General features: G+C 33.7%; 3 protein-coding genes across 5 annotated transcripts in view; 2 read left to right on the top strand and 1 right to left on the bottom strand.

Moving 5' to 3' along the window:
• Positions 1-49: 49 nt before the first annotated feature.
• LOC105786370 (enolase) lies at positions 50-3,666 on the top strand. The gene is made up of 16 exons (XM_012612758.2): positions 50-218; positions 559-622; positions 705-769; positions 849-896; positions 1,140-1,226; positions 1,327-1,407; positions 1,478-1,579; positions 1,881-2,036; positions 2,142-2,204; positions 2,295-2,372; positions 2,475-2,669; positions 2,754-2,804; positions 2,903-2,991; positions 3,075-3,126; positions 3,214-3,270; positions 3,382-3,666. Exons 1-16 carry the CDS (start codon positions 150-152, stop codon positions 3,460-3,462), a joined length of 1,338 nt encoding a protein of 445 aa, XP_012468212.1. The 5' UTR covers positions 50-149; the 3' UTR covers positions 3,463-3,666.
• A 1,277-nt stretch (positions 3,667-4,943) lies between these two features.
• LOC105787111 (histone deacetylase HDT1) lies at positions 4,944-7,960 on the bottom strand. Its single transcript, XM_012613556.2, has 8 exons — positions 7,777-7,960; positions 6,749-6,825; positions 6,430-6,661; positions 6,206-6,342; positions 5,709-5,816; positions 5,513-5,606; positions 5,240-5,388; positions 4,944-5,150 (listed from the first exon to the last, which is right to left on the bottom strand). Exons 1-8 carry the CDS (start codon positions 7,787-7,789, stop codon positions 5,136-5,138), a joined length of 825 nt encoding a protein of 274 aa, XP_012469010.2. The 5' UTR covers positions 7,790-7,960; the 3' UTR covers positions 4,944-5,135.
• Positions 7,961-10,915: 2,955 nt separating this feature from the next.
• Positions 10,916-17,393, top strand: part of LOC105786363 (delta(14)-sterol reductase) — a 38,166-nt gene continuing 31,688 nt past the window's right edge. Inside the window, exons 1-3 of one of the 3 annotated variants that reach the window (XM_052620388.1) lie at positions 10,916-11,077; positions 11,156-11,273; positions 11,364-11,434. In XM_052620388.1, the coding sequence (XP_052476348.1) occupies positions 11,030-11,077; positions 11,156-11,273; positions 11,364-11,434 (237 nt within the window). In that variant the 5' untranslated portion in view covers positions 10,916-11,029. The remainder of the gene's footprint in view (positions 11,078-11,155; positions 11,274-11,363; positions 11,435-17,393) is intronic. The other 2 variants (XM_052620387.1, XM_052620386.1) reach the window with 2 other exon arrangements.

The following is a 17,393-nucleotide window of genomic DNA, read 5'->3' as shown; positions in this document are numbered from 1 at the left end:
TTTAATATCAACGGTTCTCATTCACTTATTCTCCTCTTTATAAACCACATTTCACTTCCACCTGCTTGCTTACCTATTTGTTGTGATAATCTCGAAGCTTCCTTTTCCGTTTTAGATCTCAAAATTCAAAAGGCTCTCTTTTTCATCTCATGGCTGCTACTATTGTCTCCGTCAAAGCTAGGCAGATCTTCGACAGCCGTGGAAATCCTACGGTTGAGGTTCGTTTCTCAGCTCCTCATCTTGCTCTATTCGTTTGTTCTTGTTTATTCTGTTTTCTATGCTTTGTTGTGTTATCGATCTGTGATGTGTAGTATTATAGCATCACCGTTACTCATTTACGGATTGATTATTTCTGGATCTGTTTTGCTTATTGATATTTACGACTCGGTGAGTCGAATCGGTCGAGTAGCTGTGTTTTTGTCTTCTTTTTTTTTTTGCTATTTCTCCATCTGATTTCGTAGAGTAAACGCTGTTCCTGTAGTTATTCAGTTATTTTGAGTGTTCTAATTTTTGAAAAAAAATTAATTCGATCTTAATGGATTTGACTGAATGTGATAGGTTGATGTGGAAACATCGAACGGTATAAAGGCTAGGGCCGCAGTTCCTAGCGGTGCATCCACTGGTACGTTTAATTTATTTGTTAATTAATATCTAAACAATTGATTTCTACTTTTTTTTTAATTATTTGTTTTGTTTTGTTTTAGGAATTTACGAGGCTCTTGAGTTGAGAGATGGAGGTTCCGATTACCTCGGTAAAGGTGTATCGAAGGTCAGTTATCCTATTATCTATTGTTTTTGCTGGTATTAATTTATTTTTATTAACAATTTGTTGCTCTTGTAAAATGTAGGCTGTTGCTAATGTTAACACAATCATCGGCCCTGCATTGATTGGAAAGGTTTGTCCGTAACCTGGAATTTCTCTTATGTTCATGAACTGATGATATTATTTTAATGAACTTTCAGTATGTAGTTCTGTTTGGTTGTTATTTTTGCGACTATTTGATTTTTTTTGAGAGTACGACAATATGTCATGCATTAGTAATTAAATAAATTGGGCACTAGTAGTTATGGTGAACTTGAGGTAATTAGTCGTGCTATATTTCTAACTGAAATGCTTTCTTTTCAATTTATTTCTATAGGACCCAACCGAGCAGACTGCAATTGACAATTTCATGGTTCAACAACTGGATGGAACCCAAAATGAGTGGGGTTGGTGCAAACAAAAGGTAACCTTTTCGATTTCTTATTTATTGTCTTTCGAATGATTTTTGTTCCGAGGCTTCTTATCCTTGATGCTATGTCTGTTTTTCTACTGTTTTTCTTCAGCTCGGTGCAAATGCCATTCTTGCCGTCTCCCTTGCTGTTTGCAAAGCTGGAGCTGAAGTCAAGAAACTTCCCCTTTACAAGGTAGATTTTGGCTTATTGGACTTGTGGTTTTTTTTTGGTTCATGTCATCTAAACTGGCTTTTCAATGCAGCACATTGCTAACCTTGCTGGTAACAGCAAGTTGGTTCTTCCTGTCCCTGCTTTCAATGTCATCAATGGTGGTTCACATGCAGGAAACAAATTGGCTATGCAGGTATGGATCTTGATATTCCTTTGTGCTCTGTTTGGGATTTGGATTTCATTTATAATGTAAGTGGTAAGAATGAAATGCAGGCATCATGGGCTTTTCAAAACATGGATTTTCTTAGGCATTGAACAAATGTTTGGATTTGTGAAATTCATGAATGTTACATTTTTAAATGTTTTACCTTAATATATGTTATTTTTTACTTCCAAATCCAAATTCTAAAATCAAGTTCTCAAATGCTATCTTATGATTTTCTTAACTTAGCTCATATCTTGGTATTGATGTTCTCATGCATTTGTGTCTGCAGGAGTTCATGATTCTTCCTGTGGGAGCATCATCCTTTAAGGAGGCCATGAAAATGGGTGTTGAAGTCTATCACCATTTGAAGTCTGTGATTAAGAAGAAGTATGGTCAAGATGCAACCAATGTTGGTGATGAAGGTGGCTTTGCTCCTAATATCCAGGTATATCCTCAGTCATGAAATCCCGTGATCACTTTGTTTATACACGTTAAATGTTAATTTCCTTGAATGACTAGTTATTGATGTCTTTTCTTTGTGTAATTTCAGGAGAACAAGGAAGGACTTGAATTGTTGAATACCGCCATTGCTAAAGCTGGTTACACTGGCAAAGTTAGTACCCCTTCTTAGTAACCTTCATAAATACTCCCTTTTCTGGACGCAAGGAAATGGCTAATTGAATTTGAATATTCATTATTCTAGGTTGTTATTGGAATGGATGTTGCCGCGTCTGAATTTTATGGAACAGATAAAACTTACGACCTGAACTTCAAAGAAGAGGTGACCTTTGTCACAACTCAAAATCATTATACCTATGATTACTCATCATATGTGTTATACTAACTTCTTTTGCTCTTATATATTTCCGTTTGGCTCTTAAAGAACAATGACGGTAAACAAAAGATCTCAGGAGATGCTTTGAAAGATTTATACAAGTCATTCGTAGCCGAGTATCCAATTGTGTCAATCGAAGATCCATTTGACCAAGATGATTGGGAGCACTACTCCAAACTAACCAATGAAATCGGAGAAAAAGTTCAGATTGTAGGAGATGATCTTTTGGTCACCAACCCAAAGGTTAGAATTTCCTTCTTTCTTTTTTTTTCAAGAATGTATGTATGTATCGCAAACTGACATTTGTATTCCTTTTAATCTTTGCAGAGGGTTGCGAAGGCAATTGCCGAAAAAACTTGCAATGCCCTTCTTCTCAAGGTAACAATGGATTCTTCTTTTAGAAGGTCATTCTTTTATTTGTTATGGACGATGCCTTGGATATTAATCTGAGTTCTTTCTTGGTATGACTGAAACAGGTCAATCAAATTGGATCTGTTACCGAAAGTATCGAAGCTGTGAAAATGTCCAAGCAAGCTGGATGGGGTGTGATGGCCAGCCACCGCAGGTTCGAAAGCTAAAACTATTGATTTGATTTGCAAAATGGAAGTTTCAATTTACTCACGGAATATTTTGATTCTGTTCTTGCAGTGGTGAAACGGAGGATACTTTTATTGCTGACCTTTCAGTCGGTTTGGCCACGGTAAATAATATTACTATCTTAAATCTGAATCGAAAATCTTCATTGTTGCAAATGTTTTGACGTGTTCATGTTTTTCTTTTTAACCAGGGCCAAATTAAGACCGGAGCTCCATGCAGGTCTGAGCGTTTAGCCAAGTACAATCAGGTTCATATCCCAACCTTTAAACATAGTTTCTAGTTGCCATTAGCCATCAACATCCTTTCGAAAGAAGAGAATTATACCTGTTTTTGTCTGATCATGTTCTCTGTATTCCAGCTTCTGCGAATTGAGGAGGAGCTTGGTGCGGAAGCTGTCTATGCTGGAGCCAGCTTCCGTGCTCCAGTTGCACCCTATTAAGATGCTTGTTTAGATGATAATTTGCTGAGACTGGATGCGTGCGGCAGAGCTTCAGTGGTTTATTGTGACCCTAAGACATGTTTCAATAATTTTGATAGCAATTTTGTACTTGTTCAGAATTATATCAATCTCGGTGTTATTTTTGTTGGACTTTGCCTGCATATATGCTCGCTATTTTCATAAATATATGATGCTTGAAATCAAGACCTTTTACCTAGTAATTCTAGGGAGACGTCGGAGACTGGAATGCAGTTCATTAGTGAAAATAAACATGAAAATTTAGAGATACAAGAAGTAAAGTATTAAAACACAAACGAGTTACGGATGGAAACTTTAGAAAATATTTTCCACTTGAGAGATTAGGTATAAAATTTTCAAAAGAAAAAAACAGGAGACCGCCTCGAATAATCCATCGGTATGGGATTGTTAAGTTCAAGAACACTCAAATAAGATTAAAAAAAAATAAAACATTAAAATGAACTGAGCCATAATTAAAAAAGAAAATCAAAACTTCTTTTTTCCTGTTGTTGGTTCTTTGTGTTTTTTCAATTTTCGGGGTTTTAGAGATTTGAATTGGTTTTTTAGTTTTCAAATTCAAGCTATATGATTGAATGGTGGAACCATTCAACTCAGGTCGAACTTTTACAAAGCTAGAAAATGGTTTTTCCAATTTTGAATCTAAACGGTAATGAAGCACACAAATACTAGAAAATAGCGAAACAAGGAACAAATAAAACCTTAAAATTTAAACAAACCAAGTCCCTGGCATCTTGAGAGGCAATTTCTCTCAACCCTTTTTGGTAATCCTATTTTGGCTGCCCTAATCTCATTTAAGACATTAATGTGAGATCTCGTCGGTAACCATATACTTTTTGTCATTCACTTTAAAAAATATATTGAAGCTTTTTATATTATTAATTCTTTTAAAAATATAAAATTACAAAAAAATGTATGTTGAAAATGAATTGTGAAAAAATCCAAGTCTTTTATATTATTATTTTGAAATTATAATAAAATATAAAATTATTAAAAATAACATCCAGATTGAATTTAGACAAATAACATCCAACTTCATCTACGTCTGGACATTGTTTGTCCAAATTCATCATGCAAGTGAAATAAAAAGAAAACATATTTTATATTATTTTTTAAAATTTTACAAATAATATAAAAAAATATACATGTTGATATTTTACTGGCTCTCAATACAAAAGTTAACGGCATCAACCAAGTATCTAAAACAATTACCCATTTAGTTAAAATTCAGATACCAATTAATATTTACAAAAAATTTAAATACCAACTGTCGAAATCATTTTTTTCTTTTTCCTCTGATGTAAACCCTCGGCCTCCAAACACTCAGCGAAAACGGTAAAAGGCCTCTCTTTTTTATTATTAATTTTTTAGAAAAATATGAAATAAAGATAAAAACCAAAAAGAAACTTGAAGAGTAAAAAAAAAACAAAACAAATCACCTTTCAAAAATTCTATTTCCTTCTCTCTGTTTTTGTATTTTTAATCGCTTTCTTAATACAATCTTTTGTGTAAACCTTTTACAGATTTTTATTTGGCATTATATAGCCAAAAATAAAGAAATAAGAAAGAAAACTCTCGAAAATTCCCTCCCTTTCGTCGTAATTTCTCTGCCATTTGCGCTTCGTGGTTTGTTATTTTCAGCGCCAAAAGATCTGGAAAGTTTTCAAGACATATGTTAATATTATTCCAAATGTAATTACTAGTAATTGGTTTAAATACTGGATAGAAAATAGGAACTAACGTGGTGATGGACTTGCAAGGGAATGGAACCACTGGACGTTGGAGTCTGCGTCGCCTGTGCAGCAGCAGCTGATGTTTTCCCAGCCTTTTTGGAAGGGTGAGGGGTTGTAGTATGTCCACCCGCTTTCTTGCTATCTGCACCAGAATGAACTAGAATGGAGAAATTGGAAGTAAGGAACACATTTCGCAATTGACGAAATGGGCATTATAATCCCTCATTAGTAAAATAGCAATCAAAATCTCTACAAGGGCAAAGATGGGAGGGAAAATCTGCCTGTCTTTTGGGGAGTGACCAGCTTTGCCTTCTTTTTGGGAGCAGCAGGGGTCTTCATAGATGACTTAGCAGGTCTCTTCCTGCTTAGTCCAGCCTAAGGAAAATCGGTCACCAGTGATTATAAAAACTAAGTTAAAACCTAGGCTGAAGCCCCTCAAAGTCCTGAATGACAAACCTAGAATGTATATATACTTACGTTCTCAGGAGTATTTTGATCCTCATCTGAACTGTCTTCTTCACCATCATCCTCATCACTGCCAGCATCATCACTATCATTCTCACCATTAACCAGCATGCAAGGTTCCTAAAATGATAGTCAGAATCAACACTAATTAGACATGGTATTTCATAGATTGGGTTACAAAGCAACAATGAAAACAGCAATATCCAAACAAACACTCCTATCAACACCAATCTAGACACAGAAAAGATTCTTTTCAGAAAATCATCAGGTGAAATAAAGAAATAGCAGTAAGGCAAAAAGCCGAAAAAAAAAAACAAGGGACAGCGTTCAAAGATTTGCTAGGTCAATTCCAAGGATAGTGTTTACAAGTACTTATCCTGATGTAGCAGATATTGGTAATCGTTCACTACCCCCTCTTTCAACTATTCAGATTTATGATTAACCCATAAAATCAGGAAGAGCCTATCAGCTGCATATGATACTAAATTAATAATAGCTAGACATCTAACCTGCTCGTCACTGGGCTCTTCATCCTCATCACTACTAACAATCGTAACCTGCTCTGTCGTAGTAGGATCAGATGCTGCAGGCACTGACTTTACAAGATTTATTGTAGGTTCAAGGAGATCCTCTTCAGACTCAGTATCTGTAAATAAAAAATGAACCATAATTTACGGATTTATACTATATTAACAAACATCAACAAATACAAAATACTAGCATAATAACTTACCACTACCTTGAGATTTACCAACATAATAGCCAGTGAAATATACGCTGCCATTCTTCCGTGTATGGGACAGCTCAAATTTGTCATGCAATGCCAAATCTAATGCTATCTGGGGGCATTTCTCTAGGGAAAGTGTTCCAACGAAAAACTTCTCATTTTTGAATTTGAGATAGAGACAAATGGTTTCCTTTCTTTTTAATTTCTTGTTATCACCAGTACCCTCACCAACGGCAACCTGAGAGTTATAGAATGGGAAATTTTATAACAAGATATAAATAATATCAACAGAAAGATATGGAAATCAAAGTTCCTTAAGAATTACCTGTGAAAGATGCAAGATCCTACTGCCATCATCCTCTAGTTCAACCTCAAAGTTCTGTCCACTTTTAACTTCAGCACCTACATATATATAGCCAAATTTGGAAAGGTCATAATTCATTACATTACAGACCCAGAAATGGAAGGATACAGTGATTGGAAAGGTCATAATTCATTACATTACAGACCCAAAAATGGAAGGATACAGTGATTGGAAAAAAACCATAAAAAGATTGCAATATGTAACATTAAAAAAACAACAACATGCAGTCACTGTAAAGAATGGAACACTTCAAAAAGATAACATCATGAAATACAAATGCACTATACCGACAATAGTAGCAAAGAGAACATATTCTAAAAGGTTCCCTAATGGTACTACCATATCAATTACAACCTCAAAATAGTCTCCATATCTTAGCATGAGCATGAAACAAAGTCATAAACAAGCAAATCAAAGGAGAAAGACAGATACAAATTCTTAATACAAATCTTAAGAAATAATAATTTAGAAACAAGAAAAAACCCTATTTCAATCATTTGTTCCCCCTTCAACAATTCTAGGGTTTTACCAACTCTAGATGATAGCGATACAAGGGGACGACGGAAGGGAAAAATAAGCACAATGACAAAATATAAAACAACGAATGGAAAAAAAAGTGATTTTCTTTAAATATTCATGAAATGAAACCCAAGAAAACATATAAAACAACAATGACAAAATATTCATGAAATACGAAATGTAGTGAATTTTATGATGTTAATCTGAAATTTTACATAAACCTTAATAACAGAACAAATGTCGCTTAACTCGTATATTAATAAGATTTTCAACGCTAAAGAGTGTAACAAATAATCTGCACAAAAGAGAAATCTTGACGGAAATCAATATATGAACACAAGATATTAACAAATCAGAGATCAAAATAATAGAATGAAGAAACACAACCAATCATTAATTTCAGCCGATTTAGTAACTCAAAAGAAAAAAGAAAAAGGAGAACCAAAGCGAAAGGAGAAAAAAAAGATTACCCCAAAACTCCATGGAGAGCGTGAGAGAAGTAAAGTTAGGGTTTTTCCGAGTTTTTTTTTTTGAGAAGAAATTTCCCAAAATAAAGTTTCGCCTTTTTCCTCCCTTTTTTATTATTAATTTGATAAGAACTGAAATCCAGCAGAGAATTTGGAGAAAAGAAAAGGGAGAAAAGGAAGAAAGAAAGGAGAAAACAGATAACAAATTTCTTCTGTAATTCAATAACTTGCTTCCCATGCAGCACATGCATATTTCAAGCAAAAGAAAGCACAACAAACCGTAACTAAATCAATTTTAGCTAATTCTTTTTCCTGCTATTATTCTTTTTAATTAGTTTAATATTTCCATCATCATCATTATTATTATTATTATTATTATTATTAGTTTTTTTACTTAATCTTATAATGTAGATCCTTTTATTTTATTATATGATATTATTTTATGTTTTTATGTATTATTACTTATTTTCACAAATATTTTATTATATACATTTTATATTATCTTAGTATAACTTATATATATATATATATATATTTTAAATTCATATATGTATATATATACATTTAGCTTCAAAATTTTTCATAATAATATCTCATGTTTTTCCATATTTATATATATATATATATAATATTGAATTAATTTTAGTATACATATGTATATATAATGATACGCTATTAATTTCAAATTGTAAATTTTACTTATTTTTTATGCACAAATACTCTATTCCTTTTAAATTTGCTATTCTATTTTACTTATTTTAACTTTATTATATATTATGACTATATATACTATTATTTACATTAAGATTTTTACTTATATAAATCAAAGTGTATATATATTAATTTTAAGATTTATTCATTTTTTCTTACAATTCTTCCGTTAAAATTCATTTAAACATTTTATTTGTTTTTAGTTCTATTATCAAATCGTTTCAAATCTTCATTACTTTTTTTGGTATAATTTTGTGTATATTTTAAACCCTAAATTTATTTATTCTCATTTTTATTTTATAAGTCACATTTTATCTTCCTTTTAAATTAATAATTTTGAATGTTGATGTTGATATTGGCATAATGCATGATTGAAACTATTGTTATTGTATTTATTGATTTATTGTTCATCACTCATTGGTGTATATTTACTATTCAAATTTTGCATGATTCATTGTTCATTTAATCACTGCGTTTTTTTTACCATGTTTCAATAAAAGCATTAGAATCATCTTATTTCGTAATTTGTCAAAATACCCGCTATTCATGATTCTCGAGAGAATTATGCCCTAACTTACTGGATATCAATTTTTCTGATGAATTTAGATAGCCGAGTATCTCTTTTGTAATAAAACCTTATGATTTCTAAATAAAGCTTTTCGAGATTTCTAAATAAACCTTATGAATTTAGTTGGCGGTGGCCCGAAATACTGAACGGACAACGACTCTAAATCACCTCGAAACTTCGTTTTGAACATCTGTAGTCGGGATTCCATCTTGACCTCCAGATTCGCGAAATCCTCTTGGATTTAAAAACAAATGCACTATACCGACAATAGTAGCAAAGAGAACATATTCTAAACGGTTCCTTAATGGTACTACCATATCAATTACAACCTCAAAATAGTCTCCATATCTTAGCATGAGCATGAAACAAAGTCATAAACAAGTCAAAGGAGAAAGACAGATACAAATTCTTAATACAAATATTAAGAAATAATAATTTAAAAGAAAAAAACCCTATTTCAATTATTTGTTCCCCTTCAACAATTCTAGGGTTTTACCAACTCTAGATTTAGTAACTCAAAAGAAAATAAAAAGGAGAACCAAAGCGAAAGGAGAAAAAAAGATTACCCCAAAACTCAATGGAGAGCGTGAGAGAAGCAAAGTTAGGGCTTTTCTGAGTTTCTTTTTTTGAGAAGAAATTTCTCGAAATAAAGTTGGATTAAAGACTTAGGGGGTTTGGATTGGCAATTGGATGCGGTGCGTTTAGCTTACTTTTTATCTCACGTTACAATATCTAATCTCACTGCCACAGCTGTTTTTACACTAAGGGTGGGTGGGTGCGGTGCGTTTAGCCTACTTTTGTCTCACGCTACAGTGTTGCTACAGTATCTAATCTCACCGCCACCGCTGTTTTTACACTAACCGCAGGTAAACGCACCGCCCATCCAAACTCACCCTAAACGCAAGTAAACGCCTCGCCTATCCAAACCCACCCTTAGCAATGGAGAGAAGTAGAGAGAATCGGGGGATTGGCTGTGATCTGGTGTTGCGTAATTAGCACCGTAAAAAGATTCTACTGTGTGGCCTTTCTTTAGGGTGATTGTTTGGCCTTACATAGCAATTTTTCGGTAAAAGGGCACCTACCTATAATTTTGTTATGATTTTTTAATTGATACTAAACTATTAGTAAATTTATGTTTTGGTAATTCAATTTTAAAAAATTATAAAATATTCATTAAATTATTTAAAGATTTTAATTTAAGTCATTAACTATCAGATCGATTTGAATTTAAAGTATGTTCACTGATCGTCAAATCATTACTTGGAGCTCGTGACCCAAACTTCTTCTTTCAGTGACTTAAATAATAGCTTTCGAATAGCTCAACATCTTAAATGAAAACTTTTAAATAATTCAATGACCATTTTATAACTTTTTGAACTTGAGTGATCAAAACATAAACTTACTAGTAGTTTAATGACCTTAGGTGTAATGCTAAATTGATAGAATGTATAAATATTAATGGGCTAAATTTATTATTAGACCAATAAAAAAAGCCATCAAACTTAGACTATCAACTTAATAACATGGTGACTAAAAAAATCTAATTTTAAAGTTTTGGTGATTCAATTGAAGAAAAAATTATAATTGGGTGATCAAGACATAAATGCTCTCATAATTGTGTGACTTTTATGTAGCTTATAAAAGGATCACATCTAAGTCATTGCAAACTTAATGGCTGAGTGACTAAAATAACGATTTTGGATAGACTATTATTCAAATTAAAAATTTTCATTGTTTGGTGATCAAAATAAAAACACGAGAAAAGTTTAGTGACTAATTAGAGAGTTTAACCCAAACTTTAAGTTTAAACTCGAAATTGAGATATAGTTTATGGGCCAAATGTGAAATAAACCCAAAAAGTTACAGCAAAGTGAAATTTTAGTAGTGGAAGGGCAGTCTACGCCAGTGTAGCTAGCGGAGTAAGCAGAGCTCAAAATTTCTTCAAATCCAGATTCAAACTTCATCATCAACAGAGAAATGGATCTGGGTTTTCTTCTACAGGCTTTAATTCCCTCTTGGAACTCTGTAATCGACTATTCCTCATTGTTTCAGTACATTTTAGCTTTTCTTTTGAAAATTATATATAAAAACTCTTTCTTGTAGGTTGCTGTATTGTTGATATTCTTTGCTTACTTAGCTATTGCTGGATCTATATTACCTGGAAAACTTGTTCCTGGAGCCACATTACAAGACGGCTCTCGTCTCTATTACCGCTGCAATGGTCTCTTTCTATGTTGATAATCTTTGTAACAGCTAATTCTTTATGCAATATGATTTGTTTAATTGATTCCCCCCCCCAAATTTTGAACAGGGTTGCGAGCACTCATTTTGTTAGTTGGGCTCCTTGGGATTGGGTCTAAGATGAATTTTGTATCACCAACTGTATGTATTTACTAGTTTGCTACTAATGGAATCTGATTTTCAATGTATTTGTCTTTGGTTGAATTGAATGACATTTTGTTAAGCTTCTATTTGTGTATATTGTTAATATCAGAATGCAAAAAAGGTGCTTTAAGTATGCTTTTTTGACTTTTTACTTTTCTGTGAATTTTGGTTTGGTTTCTGTATAATGCAATTCATTTACCAATTGAGGCCAGAATTTAATTCACATCAGCTCAAATATTGAAGATACTGGCTTTTTCTTCTTCATTTCCCCAATATTTTTCCGTATTTGATTCACCATTTTGAATATTTAGAGTGATTCAGAGGGCATGCTTTGCAACTGAATGGCAAGGGATTTATCTTATATGTATGTGGTCATATTGTTTTGTTTTCCGGTTGTATGTTGTTGAATTGCTAGCCTGGACATATTGCTTTTAAACCCTGGAAACAAGGGATTTGAGATATTGTATCTTTCAATGCAAAACTTTTCAGTGGCAGGTAATATCTGACAGAGGACTTGAGCTGTTATCGGCAACTTTCATATTCAGTTTTCTTGTAAGTTGTGTTGCGGAAGCAACAATAATATTAATAACAATATTATCAGAAATATTTAGATAATTATTATGCCAACAATTATACTAAGAAAATTCCCAGTTAAATTGAAGGGGTCACAAATGGTCCCGCTTAAAACCAAACAACTAGACAGAACTCACTTAGACATTTATAGCAATAATAACTAAATAAATATAACCAACATAAAGCTATTAAATATAAGCAAACAAATAAGAAATAAAATACCAGAGTTTTAACGAGGTTCGGCCAATTTAGCTTACGTCCTCGGACACTACCAAATTAATATTTCCTCTAGAAATATTACAATAGAGAAGATCAACACCAAGTTACAATTAGCTACTTGGATTTTTGGGATGATAAAACCTAAGGGGGAAGGGTTCTATATATAACAAACCAAAACCCCCTCACTTTCTATCTTTTCCTAATGTGGGATATTGCCAATATTCAACAAATCTCCACCTTGGCGATATTCCACATCTTCGAACATCTTCTCATAACACAAACTTCAATAGTGTCTTCAAATTTGCAACCAATCGCCTTCTTCCCTTTTGGTAGTTGTGCCAGCTTCCACGTCTTGTTTTTCTCTAGAGATTGCATTTCCTCTTCCATTGCACCTAACCATCTATTATTCTCTAAACTTTGAATGGCTTCGGTGTAAGTGGATGGAATATTATCAACAACTGGAAGTGCATAAGCTACCATGTCAGTGAAACGAGCAGGTTTCTGAATTTCTCGTCTCTGCCTTCTGACTGCAATTGGCTCTGATTGCTGTTGAGGTTCTTGGGTAGAAACCTCTTCCTCATCTGACTCTGCATCTGCCAATGAAGAATCACTAGTGGTACCTTCTGCTGGAATTACCACACTCTGCTCAAACTCCACCTGCTGCGGAGTACACTTCACCTGCTGCGAAGTATTACTCACTCATTCTGGATTTACCTTATTCAACATGGCAGATTCATCAAAGGTAACATCCCTACTGATTATCGTCTTCTTTGCCTCTAGACACCACAAACGATATCCCTTAACACCAGCATTGAAGCCCATGAATAGAGCCTTCTTTGCTCTTGGATCTAACTTTGATTCTTTCACATGATAATATGCAATAGAACCAAAAATACGCAAGGTGTCATAATCAGTAGCAGGTTTTCCATACCATTTCTCCAAAGGAGTCTTGCCATTTATAGCAGATGATGGAAAATGATTGATGAGATGTTGAGCGTACGTCACAGCCTCAGCCCAAAACTTTCTATCTAATCTAGCATTAGATAACATACATTGAACTTTCTCCACAAGCGTTCGATTCATACGCTCTGCCACAATCTTGGCATATCTTCAGGAATGGATCGCTTTTATATTCTCCACCGTTGTCTGATCGGAGAACAGTAATCTTCCTACCTGTCTGATTTTTAACTTTAGTTTTCCACTTAAGGAAAACTTCAAGCACCTCATCTTTGTTCTTCATAGGAAACACCCAAACTCTTCTGGAAAAATCATCAATAAAGGTGACAAAATAACGTCTTCCTCCAGTGATGGAGTCTTGGACGGTCCCCATACATCAGAATGCACATAATCCAGAATACCTTTAGTATTGTGAATCCCAGTGCCAAATTTCACCCTTCGTTGTTTTCCCAGAACACAATGCTCGCAAAATTCAAGTTTGCAAGTCTTTGTACCTTTCAATAATCCTTGTTTGGCTAGAGTTTGCAAGGATTTTTCACCAGCATGGCCCAAACGCATATGCCACAGCTGTGTTGCCTCAGCGTCTTTCTTGGTACTCGAAATTACTGCTGCTGTTGTCCCGACCACTGTACTACCTTGGTAGTAATACAGATTGTTCTTTCTTATGCCTTTCAACATCACCAATGCTCCTGAAGTTGCTTTAAGAACTCCATCTCGTATTGTCACAACTAGGCCTTTAGATTCTAACGACCCCAAAGAGATGAGATTCTTCTTCAACTTTGGGACATATCGTACATCCCGTAAAATTCTAGTAGATCTATCATGATTCCTCAGTTTAATTGAACCTATCCCTGCTATTTTACATGTGTTATCATTACCCATGTAAACAACCCCTCCATCTAGTTTTTGAAATTCAAAGAACCATTCCCAAATGGGACACATGTGATAGAACAACCAGAATCCATTATCCACTCATCTGCATGTGATGTTGAAGATGTCATACTAAGAGAAAAGTCTGACTCTGCTTCACTATTGCATTCTGCAACATTTGCATCTTGCGGAGTCTTCCCTTTTTTTCTTTAATTTTGGACAATATTTCTTCCAATGTCCTTTTTCTTTGCAAAAGGAATATTCATCTTTGGCAACAGCTCGACCTTTGGACTTTCTTCTCTTCCCCTTAGACTGACTTTCTTGACGATCTCTTGTTGCCAATGCTTCCACTGCTGCTTCACTTGAACCTTTCAACTTATCCTTTCGGCGTAGTTCATATCTATACAATGCAGCAGTTACTTCATTGAAAGTTACTTCCGACTTTCCATGAAGTAAAGTAGTTTCAAGGTACTCAAACTCCTCTGGAAGCGATCCCAACAACATTAACGCCAAGTCTTCGTCTTCAAAAGTCACATCCAAATTCAACAAATCAGCCACCAGCTGATTAAAATTGGTAATGTGCTCGTTCATTGTGGTACCAGGAACATAACTGAAACGAAACAGTCTTTTCTTCATATGCAACTTATTTTGACTGTTCTTCTTCAGGAATTTCTCCTCCAATGCTTTCCACAATTTACTTGCGAAGTCTCTTTCTTGAATGTATACTTCGCTCTCGGAAAGACATGATCGAATTGTACCACATGCCAATCGGTTGATGGTCTTTCATTCTTTATCATCAACCCCTTCTGGTTTTTCTTCCTCAATGGCAATATCTAGACCTTGTTGAAAGAGGGCATCTAGAAGCTCACTTTGCCACATGCCGAAATGACCTGTTCCATCAAAAATTTCCACTGCAAATCTCGTATTTGCAGTTCCAACCCTCGACAAAATGTACGAAGTGGAAGTTGTTGATATGGATGGTTTTTCTTCTGTCATTTTTTCCATAGCTTCTATTTAATAGCCACCAAATGCGGAATACCCACAAGCTTTAGGAAATGTTTCGATGTGTAAGATCGACTAAGTCGCAAACACGAGCATACTACAAAACCTTGGCTCGGATACCAATTGTTATGGCGGCGATAATATTAATAACAATATTATCGAAATATTTAGATAATTATTATGCCAACAATTATACTAAGAAAATTCCCGATTAAATTGGAGGGTCACAAATGGTCCCGCTTAAAACCCAACAACTAGACAGAACTCACTTAGATATTTATAGCAATAATAACTAAATAAATATAACCAACATAAAGCTATTAAATATAAGCAAACAAATAAGAAATAAAATACCAGAGTTTTAACGAGGTTCGGCCAATTTAGCTTACGTCCTCGGACACTACCAAATTAATATTTCCTCTAGAAATATTACAATAGAGAAGATCAACACCAAGTTACAATTAGCTACTTGGATTTTTGGGATGATAAAACCTAAGGGGGAAGGGTTCTATATATAACAAACCAAAACCCCCTCCCTTTCTATCTTTTCCTAATGTGGGATATTGCCAATATTCAACAAGTTGCTGTCAATTTTCTGATAGGTTGTTTTAGGCATACAGTAATCCTTTATTTGCATGAAGTACTAAAACTCCTTAGAGTCTAATTCGTATTGGTAGAACATTGGGAGCATGCATATACATTCAAATATAACTTGGTTTATGCTGTATCAAATGTTTTTAAGTCTTGGGAACTTCTTTTTAAAATTATTGGCTTGCTGAGATCCTTCCTATGGAGTGACAATATAAAAACTGCACAAATTGTCTGCAAATGTGAATAGGTCAACTCATGACTTCGGTAGATTTGTTGCACAGGATGTATAGCAGCCTCCTTGGTGTAACTATAGGCTATTGTTTACACTTTGGTCTTCTTTTTATATCTTTTTCTTTCTTTGGTGTGGAGTTGCTATTTATTTAATTTTCTTTTTCTCTAATTTGTCTTTCCATTTGCCATCTCCTTTTTAGGACAATGGTAGTACTCTATCTTTCTTTGGCTGCAGTCATGCAATAAAGGTTCTTCATTAAAGCCTCACATCACAGGGAACCTGATACATGACTGGTACTCTTGTTAGCAAGTTACTTTAATGTTTTGATGCTCATCCTTTTAGCAACTTCTATGGCCTGCATGAAAGGAATATTTCTATTTTGTGTTATTTAACTATGTTGTTTTAAAAGGAACAGTTAGGATACAGAGGAATGCTAAATTTGTCATCCCCCAGAAATTCCTTCATATGTGTTCTTTATCTCCTATGAAAAATCAAATGTTAGGCTTGTTGTAATCATGGGATTGTTTAAACCCATCTTATTTTGGTACTTGATAGGATAATTGACATTTATCACCTTCATTTTCTACTTAGTTACCATCATTAAATTACTGTGGATACAATTGATACCTTATCAATTCTCATCAGTTATCTTTATCTCCCTTTATATAGTAATTAATGATTGTGTGACTTTGAAAATGATAGTTTCAGTTTTTCTGTTCTTTTCTCTATTTCAAGTCGATTTTTCTACTTTGTTTTTCTGTGCTACCTTCTAAAGTAGCAAGAAAATAGCTATCGGGGTTATTGACATTTGTGCCACTGTATGATCTTATAGGTTGTAACACCCTTATACCATGTTCGACTTAAGGAACTTGATATAGAAATATTACATTTGGTGCCAAATTAATTCTTGGCTAATTACTAATATAATTGAACATAAAAAAAATACTTGGAACATACCTATTTTTTTTTTCTAAGTACATGCCATTCTAATCAAAAACTTTAAAACATAACCTGTTGTTGCTTGAAGATGTGATGAGATGAAGACTTGCAATCTCAAATTCAACTCTTCTAAAATTTATGTACCTAATCTGCGCACGGAAACAAACCGTACGCTGAGTATACACCCAGTAGTATTACTATAATTCAAATACTTAAGGCAAAAACAACATATATATATATATATTAAATCTTACCACTAATTTACCATTCATAAATCATTCATGCATTTAAACTTTAATTTTATTTCAAAGGTATGTATTTCAAATAGCTTCTTTTCATTTTAACTTATTTATCTTCTTACTATATCAAGATCTATTTCATGCATTTCATCAATAACCATTTCATAAAATCATTATTTCATATATTTCATTTCTATATCTCAATTCAATCACTTATTCTATTTCATATCTAAAACCTTACAACATTAGTCTTTCAATAACTATTTCACATTCATTTCAATTTCCCATTCCATTTTAGTAATTTATCAATCATCAATTTTCATTGTCACTTCGT

The sequence above is a fragment of the Gossypium raimondii genome, chromosome 1 (genome assembly GCF_025698545.1).
Source record: "Gossypium raimondii isolate GPD5lz chromosome 1, ASM2569854v1, whole genome shotgun sequence".
NCBI lineage: Eukaryota > Viridiplantae > Streptophyta > Magnoliopsida > Malvales > Malvaceae > Gossypium > Gossypium raimondii.
The sequence above is the reverse complement of the archived record's forward strand: the minus strand, read 5'-3'. Positions and strand labels throughout refer to the sequence as shown.

What these genes read in the sequence shown, in the direction of transcription:
- LOC105786370 (XM_012612758.2), top strand. Translation starts at nt 150, where the DNA reads ATGGCTGCTACTATTGTCTCCGTCAAAGCTAGGCAGATCTTCGACAGC. An exon ending in AGAAACTTCCCCTTTACAAG is followed by an intron (nt 1,408 to 1,477) that starts GTAGATTTTGGC and finishes TTTTCAATGCAG; the next exon opens with CACATTGCTAACCTTGCTGG. An exon ending in GCTTTGCTCCTAATATCCAG is followed by an intron (nt 2,037 to 2,141) that starts GTATATCCTCAG and finishes GTGTAATTTCAG; the next exon opens with GAGAACAAGGAAGGACTTGA.
- LOC105787111 (XM_012613556.2), bottom strand. An exon ending in AAGAGCCCAGTGACGAGCAG is followed by an intron (nt 5,817 to 6,205) that starts GTTAGATGTCTA and finishes CTATCATTTTAG; the next exon opens with GAACCTTGCATGCTGGTTAA. An exon ending in GGTCACTCCCCAAAAGACAG is followed by an intron (nt 5,389 to 5,512) that starts GCAGATTTTCCC and finishes TCTCCATTCTAG; the next exon opens with TTCATTCTGGTGCAGATAGC.